At 41.4% G+C, this 14,208-nt stretch overlaps 1 protein-coding gene across 4 annotated transcripts in view; it reads right to left on the minus strand.

The window, feature by feature from the left end:
* The window catches only part of LOC117368802 (carcinoembryonic antigen-related cell adhesion molecule 21-like), a 62,359-nt gene that overhangs the window by 7,224 nt on the left and 40,927 nt on the right, over positions 1 to 14,208 (minus strand). For 3 of the 4 annotated variants that reach the window (XM_033962507.1, XM_033962505.1, XM_033962506.1), the window contains exons 4-6: positions 9,888 to 10,013; positions 7,774 to 7,979; positions 147 to 185 (exon numbers count right to left, since the gene is read on the minus strand). In XM_033962507.1, coding sequence (XP_033818398.1) covers positions 147 to 185; positions 7,774 to 7,979; positions 9,888 to 10,013 — 371 coding nt within the window. Of the gene's footprint in view, positions 1 to 146; positions 306 to 7,773; positions 7,980 to 9,887; positions 10,014 to 14,208 lie in introns of all 4 variants that reach the window. The other variant, XR_004541030.1, reaches the window with a different exon arrangement.

Below are 14,208 nucleotides of genomic sequence, written 5' to 3' on the forward strand. Positions count from 1 at the left end.
CGATGGTACCTTACAACAAATTCACACTTGAGGCGTTTGAAGCAGTTTCTTCTGCACAGCAGGGTAGGAAATTCAGTCTTTGGAGAAGAGGTAATGCAAAATACACATAAGGAAAAAAACATACATTATGTGTAGAAGATTCTTACCATGTAAAGGAGATTTCCTGCTGTGGAGTCTGTGTTAGTCTGCAGGGCAGAGAAGGAGAATGCTGATAAGATTATAGAAATTTCAGTGTCTCGCTCAAAGACAGCCAAACTGGCTCAAGCTTCAGCATCATTATTTTGCTGTGTCTTATGTGTGCTTTTCTGTAAAACAGCAATGGGTCTGTGAGAAGGGGGAATATCTCTGTTCACTGAATCTTTCAAGGTTCAAAAGGACTGAAGGAAAGCCAACAAATATCTTCCTGCTTTGGGTCATAACATCAATAACACTTCTTGACATTCATTCCTACCTGGCCTCGGTCAAACATGCAGAACACAGATAAACCCTATGCAAATACAGGACCACAAACTTAAAGTACTGAGCACATAATACACAAACGAAGCCCTAAGATGCCAAATTCTGCATATAATACAACACCAGAGAAACAGAAAGAAATGAATTTCTTCCTGAACAGTGCAAAATATAGACAGCAGATGTAAATTCTCAAAACTGACACATTCCAGTCGCTAAATTGAAAATAAAATCATTTCTCCTACCTTTGTTGTCTGGTTGCACTTCCTTCTGTGTGTGCTCTTACCTCTGCTTCCAGGGATTTCTTATACATTTGTTGTTTTCCTCTCCTTCTTCACTTTCTGCCCTACATCCATCTCCATTATGTCTTGGAGATTGAACATATGAAAATCAATGAACGCAATGACTGGATGGTGAACTCCGCCAGGCGGGTTAACACCACAATTAGAGTTCCATTTCTCTTAGAGGACAAGAATATCTTTGTTCACTCTACTGAGACATATAGATTACTGAGACATATAGATTAATTAGCAGTAAGTTGTGTGGCTCTACATCCATCATTGGCACTAACTATTAATATTCAAGTTTCTTCAATTTTTCTGCTCCCTTCTCAAATCTATCTACTTTTCCATGTCTTCCCTTTCCATCTATCCACGTGCACTATCTCTTCCCTCTCTCTGCTCTTCCCCTCTCCTACATCCATGTGTACCATCTCCTCTCTCTTTCTCTCCTCTATTCCAATCTTTTCTTAAACATCATTTTTTCCATCTCTCGTCCCTTCCCCACCCCTCCCATCCCTATGCAGCATCTCTCTCTCTCCCTCTCTGGTGGTCTGACAAATTTCTCTTCTCCTTCCCACGGTCTGGCATCTCTCTGACTTCTTCCCCCTCTCCCTTATCTTAGTCTAGAATCTCTCCCTCCTCCTTCCTTGATCTGGCTTCTCTCTTTACCCATTCTCTCTCCTTTTCTTCCCTTTTTTATGCCTCCCTATTGGAATCTCTCACTCTCCTCCTTCCCTCACCTAGTCTGGCATTTCTTTCTCCTTCCCTCTCCCTTACAGTAGTCCGACATTTCTCTCTTTCCCTTTCTCATTTCTTGTGGTCTGGTATCTCCTCTTCTCTCCTCCCTTACCTCCTCAACAGGTCTGGCATCTATGCACAATAAAAAAAGGAAAAGCTGGCTTTTTTAACGCTACCGGCACCTGCAGACCTGTCGGAGATTTCAGAGCATTAAAAACTGGCACTTAAGAACATAAGAATTGTTGCTGCTGGATCAGACCAGTGGTCCATCGTGCCCAGCAATCCGCTCACAAAGACCAGTGCCCTAACTGAGATTAGCCTTACCTGTGTACATTGTGGTACACAGCAGGAACTTGTCTAACTTTGTGAATCCCTGGAGGGTGTTTGCCCCTATAACAGCCTCCGGAAGAGTGTTCCAGTTTTCTACCTCTCTCTGGGTGAAGAAGAACTTCCTTACGTTTAACTTTAGAGAGTGCCCTCTCGTTCTTCCCTTCATTATCTTGAATGTTTCGATCATGTCCCCTCTGTCTCCTCTTTTCAAGGGAGAAGAGGCCCAGTTTCTCTAATCTCTCCACTGAATAACAACTCCTCCAGCCTCTTAACCATTTTAGTCGCTTTTCTCTGGATCCTTTCGAGTAGTACTGTGTCCTTCTTCATGTATGGCGACCAGTGCTGGATGCAGTATTCCAGGTGAGGGCATACCATGGCCCGGTACAGCGGCATGATACCCTTCTCTGATCTGTTCGTGAATCCCTTCTTAATCATTCCTAGCATTCTGTTCACCCTTTTCACCACCACCGCACATTGTGCGGACAGTTTCATTGACTTATCGACCAGTACTCCCAAGTCTCTTTCCAGGGGGGTCTCTCCAAGTACTGCACCGGACATCCTGTATTCGTGTATAAGATTTTTGATACGGACATGCATCACCTTATTCTTATCCACATTAAACCTCATTTGACATGTCGCGGCCCATTTCTCAATGTTTATGTCATGTTGCAGGTCTTAGCAATCCTCCTGTGTCTTCACTACTCTGAATAACTTTATATCGTCTGCAAATTTAATCACCTCGCTCATCGTACCAATTTCTAGGAATTCAAAGAGTTAAGAATTTTAGCAGCTATCTGACGTTTAAATATCCCCAATTATGGAATGAACTTCCCCTAATTTTGAGGTGTCCCAGTTCCTTCCAACTCTTCCGTAAACTTCTAAACTTTTTTATTCGCTAAACATTTTGAAAACTAACTCTCTTATATTTCAGTTTACTTTTTTTTTTTAAATTTATTGTTAACCGAATAGAGCTTCCTTTGGTTGAAAACCCGGTATATAAGGTTAAGTTTTAGTTTAGTTTAGCACGGATCCAAGCAACAAACCCTGTGGCACTCCATGGCTCGCAATTTTTCGAAGTAGTCGTTCATGCGGAACCTTGTCGAACGCCTTCTGAAAATCCAGATATACAATGTTGACCGGGTCACCCTTGTCTATCTATCTGTTTACTCCCTCGAAGAAGTGCAGCAAGTTCATCAAGCAAGATCTTCCTTTGCTGAAGCCGTGCTGGCTGGTCCTCATCAGATTGTGTCTGTCAAGGTGATCAGTGATGCGGTCCTTTATCAGTGCCTCTACCATCTTTCCCGGTACCAAGGTCATACTCACCAGTCTGTAGTTTCCCAGATCTCCCCTCGAACCTTTCTTGAAGATCGGCGTAATATTCGCCACTTTCCATTCTTCCGGAATCCTTCCTGATTTGATTGACAGATTGACTATTAGTTGAAGCAGTTCAGCTATAGTCCCTTTGATTACCCTTGGATGGATGCCATCCGGTCCCAGGGATTTATCGTTTTTAAGTCTATCAATCTGCCTGCATACCTCTTCTAGACTGACCGTCAACCCTGTCAATTTCCCATCTTCATTTCCTGCGTATAGCCTGTTGGCTTCCGATATGTTGTGTATAACCTCTTCGGTAAATACGGACGCAAAAAATGTGTTCAGTTTGTCGGCAATGGCTTTGTCCTCCTTTAGTACTCCCTTTATTCTATGGTCATCCAACGGCCCAACCGCTTCTTCGCAGGTCGTTTCCCCTTAATATATCGAAAGAACAGCTTGAAGTTTTTTGCCTCCTTGGCTATTTTTACCTCGTAGTCTCTTTTGGCCCCTCTTACTGCCTTATGACACCTGCTTTGATGTTGTTTGTGCTTTTTCCAGTTTTTGTCCATTTTTGACCTTTTCCATTCCATAAACGAATTCTTCTTGTCTCTGATCGCTTCCTTCACAGCTACAGTGAGCCATGCCAGGTCCTTGTTCTTTTTCCTCTTCGATCCCTTGTTGATACGCGGTGTATATATTTAGATTTTGCACCTCGGTGACTGTGTCCTTAAAAAGGAGCCATGCTTGCTCTAGCGTTTTTATAGTACTTATCCTCTTCTTAATCTTTTTCCCCCACCATGAGTCTCATCCCTTCATAATTCCCTTTTCGGAAGTTCAGTGCTGTGGCCATCGTTCTGCATCGATGTTTTGCCCCTGTGTCCAGGTTGAAGTGGATCATATTGTGATCACTGCTTCCCAGCGTCCCTTCTACTTCTACACCTTACGCCGGTCCTCGTAGTCCATTTAGAATTAAGTCCAGAATTGCATTTCCTCTCATATTTTCCTTGCCTTTCTGCTGTTCGAGCTTCCCCTGCCGGCTCTGCACATGTGTGAGAGTCGCTGTCAGAGTGATTTATCTGCGGGATCAGACGGGGATTACGACGAACCTTCGCTCACATCATTTGCATGCAAACGTTTTTGGAATCAGCCAAAATTGGATCAGAGTGGATCCATACAGTCTTACCGACCCTGTTTTGTGCATCTAGCTCACAGAGAGGTCAAGTGAACATAGCCTACAATGGCATATTCAGATGAATGAAGACTTGCACAGAGAGCATCAATGCTAGGTCAGTAAACACAGGTTACAATGGCATATTCAAATGAGCAAACACTTTCAAACGGGAGGTTGATGCTGGATCAAGTGAACAGCATCAACCTCCCATTTGATAGTGAATGTTCATTTGAATATGCCAGTATTGTATAATCTGTGAACAAAGATTTATGATTTTGTAGTGCTGGCTCATTTTGATTTGTGCACTTCTCTTTTTTTTTTTTTCTCTTGTTGCTTTGACTTTTTACTTGATTGTTTTGTGTTTACTATGTATTTTTTTACTTTTACAATTTTGTTACTCGATTTTAGACTTTTTGATGAAAAATAAAATTTCATTGTGGCCTTTTGAAAGGGTCAAAAAATACTGCAATATAGCAAAAGATTTGAAATGCGCACAATGAAAAAAAAGCTGAGTAGCCATAAAAATTTACTTTCATGGCATATTCAATGGCATATTCAAATCAGCAAGGCCAATATAAATGGTAATGATGATAATATATAATGATTATGTTATTGCAATTTAGTACTGCAGTGAATATTGGGAGTGAAAGTTCCTGGGGGCGAAAAGTGTGGGGGCAAAAGATCCCTGGAGCAATAAATGAGGGAGTGGAAATTCCGGGAGCGAAATGTGGGTGATGAAACTTCCTACAACCCAGACAAAAGAAGGTACTGTGGAGTTGGTACAGAAAGCTGCATGTTAGTACCTCTGACCTCAAGTCTTCTAAAGCTGTTTAACTTGTCGCCTAGTCCCCTAGCCCTGTTAATCCAAGAATTTGCTAGTCTCTTGCTTCATATGTATGCGGATGATAATCTTCTTTTCTACCCCACTACATCTACCAGTCCTGATTTCCAACCACTTCAGGACTGCCTTGGTAAAATTTCAATTTAGCTGTTTGACCATCAATTAGCCCTACACCCAGATTAAACTGTGGCTTGTTGGTTCTCAGGCCATCAACCATACCCAGTAAACGACCTTAGGATCTAAGATAACACCGGTTCATACATTTCATTATCTTGATGTATCATTCAATTCCCAACTATCCTTTTGCCCACAACTATCAACATTTAAGTAAATCTTGTTTTTTTACTCTAAGGTAACTACGCATAGTCGGAGGTTTGCTTAACTCAGGTACATTCACCACTCTTGTACTTTCCCTCTTTACAACTAAACTAGACCACTGCAATATAGTATATGCTGGTATCTCCCATTGTCTATTACGCAAACTGCAGACTCTCCAAAACTGTGCAATCCGTTTGGTATGCAAAGTAAATAGATGCAAAGTAAATGTTCCCCCTCTATTAAAAGAAAATCATCCTGTTTTTTACATTTAAAGCCCTATGGTACAGTTTTCCAGAATATCTCCATTGTGTGACTATTCCATATGACGATCACTGATTAGTTCTACCCCCCCCCCCCCTCCAACCCCCCACGTTATGCACTTTTGGAATCAACACATCGTTCTGCATTTTTCTTTCTTGCTCTAGCATTATGAAATTCCCTACCACTGTCCATCTGTAGTGAATTGCTGCTAAAAAGAATTTCCAAAACTGCAGTAAAAACCTGGCTATTTGGCCAGGCATTTTCAATCTGAAGGGATGACCCTGGGGGATTTGATTGCAACCAGCCCTGACATTCCTTCTCTTCTCTTGTTTTATGTGTCTGTTTAATGAGTGTACTTGGGTATGATTGATTCTGTCCTATCCAAAATTGTAGTTCTTTTTTAATACCTAATGTGTAGATTGTAAACCGCTCTGCTCTGCATATATAGTTAAAGGAGGTTTAAAAAGCTCTCAATAAATAAATAATGTAAGCTTTCTACAAAAATTTACCACTGGGATGCAGTAATCAATGAGCATTCACATTACTGCCATGTTAAAAAAGAGTGTGCTGTCAGAAAAAAATAGTGCACAGCACTGCAGTAATCTGCAGCTCATTGATAAAAATTCCCCTTCCTATTAGTGTATGAACAGTGATTGGATCAGGCACTGAGATGAAAAGACATTTTAAAAAATATGGTACCATATGAAGAGTCACTTCCACATGCTTCCCAAAATGAATTTCCTACTGTCTGATCTGATGCCCCATCCTCTGACCGCCTCCATCTCTCCCAGCTCTCCCCTAAACAAATATTCCTGGTGTCTAGTGGCAGCACCTTGAGTCCCCCAGACCCCATAAACAAATGTCCCTGGTACCTAGTGATATCTCTTGACCCCCCCCCCATCCACCCTAGCAAATATCCCTGGTGCTTAGTGGCAACCCCAACACCACAAAAAATATCCCTGGTGTCTAGTAGTACCTCAGATCCTCCAGTCATCCCCCAACTTCCCCAGATCCCACCCATGGTGTAGATTCAAGAAAAGACAGGCATGATGCCTATCACTCTTGTCTTTGCATCATCATCTTGGAAAATGGGGGCACTTGACCCTGAATGGTATTAGTCTGCCAAGTAAAGGAATAGCTCCTCCCTGGGTACTCCAGATGCTTGAACCCCCCTGAAATGAGTCCCAATTTGTCACCCCCCCCAAAAAAAAAAAAAAAAAATAAATAAATAAATAGCTCTGGCAATTAATGGATCCCCTCCCTATTCTCCTATTGGGAGTCACCTCTATGTCTCCATCCAGGCAACAAATCAAGGAAAATTCTCTAATTTGGCAGACTAACTTCATGCAGTGCATCACATGATGTACCATAGGGAGTCAGGCATCACCATTTTTCTCAAGATGATGGCATGGAGTCAAGAGTGAATAGGCAACATTGCTGTTTTTATTGAAGAAACATCCAGGGGGGTCAGGGGTGCCAATAGACACCAAGGATATTTATTTGTGAAATCCTGGGAATTTCAGGAGGGGTGCCACTAGACAGGGATATTTTAGGGAGGGTCAAGCGATGGTTACTGTGGGAGATCCCCTGGACACTAGAGCTATTATATATATGTTTTTTGAGTGGGTAGGGGGTTTGAGAAAGATCAGGGAGTCAACAGATCAGGAAGAGGTCATTATAGAGTATGGTATATGTGGTCAGGTGTGCCTGGGGAGAGCTATTAGCTTTTCTGTCCCAATGTTATCCCTTCTATACTGCCTCAGACCTGGTGGTAAATTTCTCATGTTATGCTTACCTTTTAATCTTTTCTGTACTTCTCTGTATCAGGGCAGAATAGCTAATAGCCTAATTACCATTCATTTTAATCTAATCTTAGATTTATATACCAAGTCATCCCTAAAAAAATAGGGTTCTATGTGTACTGCATTATGCACCTGTTAATGTAGGACAGATGCATGGTTCTGCCCACTGTAGTTTTCTGCATCGACCCCTGGGTCCACATCTTCCTTAACCTGATCCCAGTCTTACCCCAATCTTCCCGATCAGTACATATGAGTATTACTTACCGAGGGTCTGATGGGGCAATGCATGGAGATATCCACATATTCATTTAAATCTGTCACATTTACAAAGTTGTTTCCCCTACTGTTAATCACATTCGTGTAGGTAGGACAAACAGTCATATTTATAGAACTGTTTTCCTGACAGTAATTCACATCTGCGTAGATATGATCAGAGGAATCAAAGATCTTCCCTGTCTGCTCGGGGTTACCTGGAGAGAGAGAGAAAGAGTGTGTGTGTCCATGGCTAAAAGGCAAATATTCACTGGCTTATTTTTTATCAAAATAAATTAGTCTGAAAAGTTTATGATAATAAATAAGAATGATTAATTAAGAGTAATACAAAATTATTCATGATAGAGTAGTAAGGAGCGTGGGGGGAGGTGTCAATGAAAGATAACCATTACCACATAAATTAAGGGTGAAAGCCATTATGATCCCTTTAGTGGTATTCTGAGACATTATCCTCCACACTTAGATAGACCTTCATTGGTTTGCTTTCTGTGGAACAGAAGGATGCCAGAAAATTTGACAAAAGGAAGATGGCAGAAAGAAAACAAATGGGCAAAGCATGCAGAGCATGGCTTATGGAATTACAAAGAAACATGATAGCAGATAAAGGCATCCACTATTTCCTCCTCTCCCTATGAGATCCCACGTGCCTGTACCACATTTTCTTGAATTTAGACACTCTTTTGTCTCCACCATCTCTCCCGGGAGATTATTCCAAGCATCCACCACCCTTTCTGTAAAAAAGTATTTCCTTAGATCACTCCTGAGCCTATCACCTCTTAACTTTATCCTATGCCCTCTCATTCCAGAGCTTCCTTTCAAATGAAAGAGACTCACCTCATACGCATTTATGTCACAAATGTATTTAAAAAGCTCTATCATATCTCCCGTCCTTCTATGCCTTTCCTCCTTCTATGCTGTTTGACTGCAGTGCATCTAAATCTCAAGGGGGGCGTTTTAGGGGCATGTTTTAGGCGGGATTGGGGAGGACGCATGATTTGGATGTTTTTCTGCAATAATGGAACATTACAGAAAACGTCCAGAGCAAAACTTGGATGTTTGAGGCTAGACCTGTTTCAGTAATGAACAACTGCCATAAAGCTGACGAAACTGGCTAGATGAACTCTGCAGGCATGAAGGTATGGCTTCTCCTTATTTCCCCAGTGGTCACTGACCCCTTCTTACCCACCAAAGATGTTATGGCCAGTACTCTTAGATCAGTAAGCAGGTGTCTGGAGTACCCTAGTGTTCAGTGCAGTGGACAGCAGAGAAGGGGACCCAGGCCCATATTTCACTCTAACTACAGTAGTTAACTTGTAGGGAAAAGTGTGAGCCCACCAAAACCCACCCAAAACCTACTGTACTGACATTTGCCAGTAGGCGAAACCTGCAGGCATAAGAACTATTGGGAAGGCATACAGTTGGGTATAGTAGGTTTTGGATAAATTTTGGAGGGCCCACCATACAATATAAAGGAGTTATGGTGAGATGTGTACCTGGGACCTTTTATGTAAAGTTGAACTGCAGTGCCCCCTAGTTTGCCTCACTGCTTTGCTGGGTGGCCAGTCTGCTAAGAATGCTGTCCCCTCCTACATCCTAATGGCTGGTTTTTGTGCATTTTTCATTTGGACTTTTTTATGGAAATGGTTCAAAAAGACAGATGCACTAAGGACAAACTTCTAGGAAATAGCAATTTATAAAACAAAAATACATTTTCCTGTTTTGAAAATGGTCATTTTCTCTACTGGATTTTTGGAAGTTTTTTCCCCCCAAATGTCCAAAATCTGATTTAGATGACATGTTAAAAATGACCTTCCATAATTGGTTAATGAAGTCATGGAAGAAATGATGGGACTCTGAGCCTCACTTACCCCCACCCCCCACCCCTTTAATAAGCCGCAATAGAGGTTTTTACCACAGCCCGGAGCACTAAATGCTCCAATGCTGCTCTGACACTCAAAGAATTCCTATGAGTGTTGGAGCAGCATTGGAGCATTTGGCGCCCCAGGCCATGGTAAAAAAAACTGTATTGTGGCTTAGTAAAAGAAGGCCTATAATCTTATGTCTGGTAAAAGAAGAAATGGGAGAATGACAGGACTCTGTCTTACTTGTCTTTTTCTTGCTCCTCAGAACAAGGTACACAGTCAGACCAATGAGTGCCAATCCCACCAGGATTCCAATAACTATAATGACTTCTTTGTAGTGACACCAAAAGGTATTGCAGTCATCAACATCTGCATTGAAGAGTAGAATTAGATGTGAATATATACTTCTTGTAAAAAAAAAAAAAAGACCTGCTCAGTACACAGGGATTATTTACCCTCTAATACATTAAAGCAGAATAAGGTTGTCCCCAAAACCTAGGGGTTCTTTTACTAAGGTGCACTAGCCGTTTTAGCGTGCGCTAAACGCTAACGCATCCATAGATTATAATGGACACATTAGCATTTAGCGTGCACTAAATCGGCTAGCGTACCTTAGTAAAAGACCCCCCTAAAGTTGGAAATACTTTGTGAATTGAAGTTTTTCCTATGAATTTGATTGTGTTTGATCAGAAAATAATTTTTAAAAAAAAGTAAAGCCCATCCTGGGATTGCTGAAAGCCAGTGATTACATAAAGCAGTGTTTTTTCTTAAAATTTGCTAATATTTTTGCTTAAAAGAGCAAATTTCATGATATTATAGCTATATAACTTTTGTGTTTTCACACTCAGCAACGATGCTTGATAAAAAGGCCACAACTAACCTCAAACACTGCTTTGAATAAAAGTGAACTTACACTTATCCGATCTCAGGTTTATATAGGTACTGGGGGGTTCTCCAGAGAAACCTGAAGTTGGAGAAATTTTACTGCCCTATATACTCGAATATAAAGTGATCCAAATATAAACTGAGGTAACATTTTTCCCCCACCAGAATAGGAGGAAAAAAGGTTGACTCGTATATAAACCGAGATTAGAAATTTCAGTATGTGAGTGTCATCTGTCAGGGATCATGCAATAATGTCTTTTTAAATCCATAGATAATCAAGTATAAAACAGATATAAAAAAATGTGAAGTATACACATTGTATACTACACATTGTATATATTCAATGTGTAGACTACATTTAAATAACTCTCAGGTATGGTGTGTTCTAAAAAAAAGTGTATGCATTTAAAAAAAAATTATACATAACTATAAAAAAAACTTACAAACTTTAATCAAATCTTCTATTTGTGAGTCGTGCATACCTATGCAGGCTCAAGGCGACTTACATGTTTCAAGTTTATTTAAGATTTCATATACCGCTCAATCAGCCTTCTAGGTGGTGTACAATGTCATAAAAACATGTATTGACTAAAAAACATATTTAGGGAAACAGCACATCATTAAAAACAATAATAGTTATTAAAAACAATTTTTAAAAAACAGAAACAAAAAGGCTAGAACTACAATGATCAAGTAGAGAGAAAGACATATAGGGAAGAAAACAAAAGGAAGGGTGGCAAAAAATAAAATAAAACTATGTAGCACTGAAAAGGACATTTAGGTCTCAAAAGCATCAATGAAAAGAAATGTTTTTAACTTCGTCTTAAAATGGTGAAGAATTAATTAATCGCGTAAATGGGCCAGAATATTATTCCAAAGAGATGTAGCGCTGACAGAGAAAATGGTAGACCTCGTTGTGTTGATATACTTCAGAGACGGGATAGATAGAAGATTTTTGGCAGACAATCTTAAGGCACCTTTTACAAAGGTGCGCTAGCGTTTTTAGTGCATGCAATGGATTAGCGAGCGCTATATCGCGCGCTACCTGAAAAACTACCGCCTGCTCAAGAGGAAGCAGTAGCGGCTAGTACGCATGGCATTTTAGCATGCGCTATTCCACGCATTAACGCCCTAACGCACCTTTGTAAAAGGAGCCCTTAGAGTCTTAGAAGGACTATAGGGGATAAGAAGATTATTAATAAATTTAGGTTGGCTATTTTGTCTAGTTTTAAAAGTAAGTGATTCTGTGTTCTACTGGCAATCAATGAGCTTTGTGAAGGAGGGGGGGGTGACATGGTCTAACTTCTTTTCATTAAATATAATCTTTACTTCAGTGTTCTGTATAATCTGAAGTCTTCTTATGTCTTTCTTAGTTATGCCATTATAAAGAGCATTACAATAATCAATGCAGGAAATCACAAGAGAATGGATGAAAATATTCAGAGAAACGGGTTCTAACAATTTGGATATGGACCTAATCATGCATAGCCGGTAAAAGCGGCGCTGGACCACTGTGCTAATATGAAGATGATAATTGAGCTTACTATCAAAAGTGATTCCGAGTAGTTTTAAACAGGACACAACTTGAAGAGATTGAGTTTTAAATGTAAGAGGAGATGGCAGAGAAAGAAGGGGGAAAGGCAGACCATATACTAGGAGAAGAGAAAGAGAGGAAAGAAAAAGAGAGAAGACAGACAGCTGGAGGGGGCTAAGAGAAAAGAAGGTTTAGGCATCGAAGAGAAGAGTTTTCAGTTAATCACCTTCTAGTACTAATAAATTAATTTTTAAAAATCTTAAAATTTATAAACACATTAAAAAAGTATTTAAACAATCGTAAAACATACAAAAGCTCATTGGTGTAGATCCTTGTAAAAAAAAAAAAAAATCCAAACTGAAAATAAAAACAAGTACTACATCAGCCATGAGACATATCGTTCCACATAAATTGAGAACAAATCATATTTTTTAAAAATTATAATCATATGCATTAAAAAATCTTTCCATTATCTCTAAATGCACAGAATTAAAATTCAAACTACAAACGCACAGGTATGTTATCTACAGTAGTGTAATGAGGGGGAGCAGGGGGGCGGACCACTCTGGGCCCTATATTGGTGAGGGCACCGGCACCTCTCTACCCCTCCATGCCATACTCACTACCCCCTTTCCCCAACCCTTGCACCTCTTTAAAATCTTTGCCAGCATGAACCCACCAGGATAGATAGGGAAAAAATGCTTGAGTACCTGAATGTAAACCACTTGGAGGGGCATAATCAAAAAAACGTCTAAGTCCCTTTTTGGCCTAAGGCCTCAAACGTTGAAAGCAGAAGCAGGGAAAATGTCCATAATCAAAAAAAACGTCCAAAAGAAGGTTTTTTTTGATAATGGGCTGCCTCTAAGTTCAGATGTTTAAACGCCCAGACCACCACTACGTCTAAACTTATACCCCATAATGAACCAAAAAAACACCTAAGCCTCAAACGTCCAACACAAGGTTTTTTAGGCGAAGGAGGAGCCAGTCCTTTGCCTAAAAGCTGGATTCTGTAACCGGTGTCTGTCAAAAACAACACCGGTTACAGAATCCACCCCCCCCCCCCACGACATCGGGGCAAGAGGGAGTCCAAGCCCTCTTGCCCTGTGGCACCCCCGAACCCCCAATGAAGATTAGGGCAAGAGGGAGTCCAAGCCCTCTTGCCCCGCGGCACGCCCGACCTCCCCGACGACATCGGGGCAGGAGGGAGCCCAAGCCCTCCTGTCCTGCAATCTCTAATCTCCCCCCCGAGTCTGATGGGGCCAGGAGGGAGCCCAAGCCCTCCTGCCCAGGCGGACCCCCTACCCCCCAACCCCACTACAATACGGGCAGGAGGGATCCCAGGCCCTCCTGCCCTCAACACCCCCCCCCCCCCCGCCGACACACGACCCCCCCCAATCCCACCCCCATACCTGTTAAATATTGGCCGGACAGACGGGTGCCAAGCCCACCCGTCCGGCAGGCCAGCCGGCTCCAGAATGGGGCCGGATTGGCCCAGGTGGCTGAAACCCCGTCCACAGGTGGGGCCTAAGGCACCTGGGCCAACCAGAATAGGCCCGGGAGTCTTAGGCCCCTCCTGTGGGTGGGGCCTTAGGCACATGGGCCGGGTTGGGAAAATCTTAATAATCAATATAGTTTAGAATTCCTATGCTTTCAAGCAGACTTTCTGGGACACCAGGCCATTTTTTTTTTTTTAATTATGAACCCCTTAGGCTATAAATGGTATATAAACACTAAAAATAAATATACAACCTAATCAATTCCTATGCATTGCATTTGCCATGCTGGTACTTGCTACTGTGGCTTTATAAAATGTGGCTCTAAATTCTGCATTTCAGCTGATATATATTTCAGCAGAACACATCCTGAATCACTGTTACCAGTCCTTGCACAAACTTATGTTATGTGCAATCTTATATCCTACTGAATCCTCACAAATCATAACTCTAGGTGGATACAAGCAATATGTCATTACATAGAGTTATACAAAAGTGGGGTGGGAAAGGGTGAGACAGGTGAAAGATGTGGGGGTGGAAATAGACAGGTGAGAGGAGGAGCTGGGGATAGGGATGGGGCAAGGCTATGGGTGGAGCTGAGGCAGGGTCATGTGTCCTCTTTTTTGATTTCACAAATATGGTAACCATACCC

This window comes from Geotrypetes seraphini, chromosome 11 (genome assembly GCF_902459505.1).
Source record: "Geotrypetes seraphini chromosome 11, aGeoSer1.1, whole genome shotgun sequence".
Lineage (NCBI taxonomy): Eukaryota > Metazoa > Chordata > Amphibia > Gymnophiona > Dermophiidae > Geotrypetes > Geotrypetes seraphini.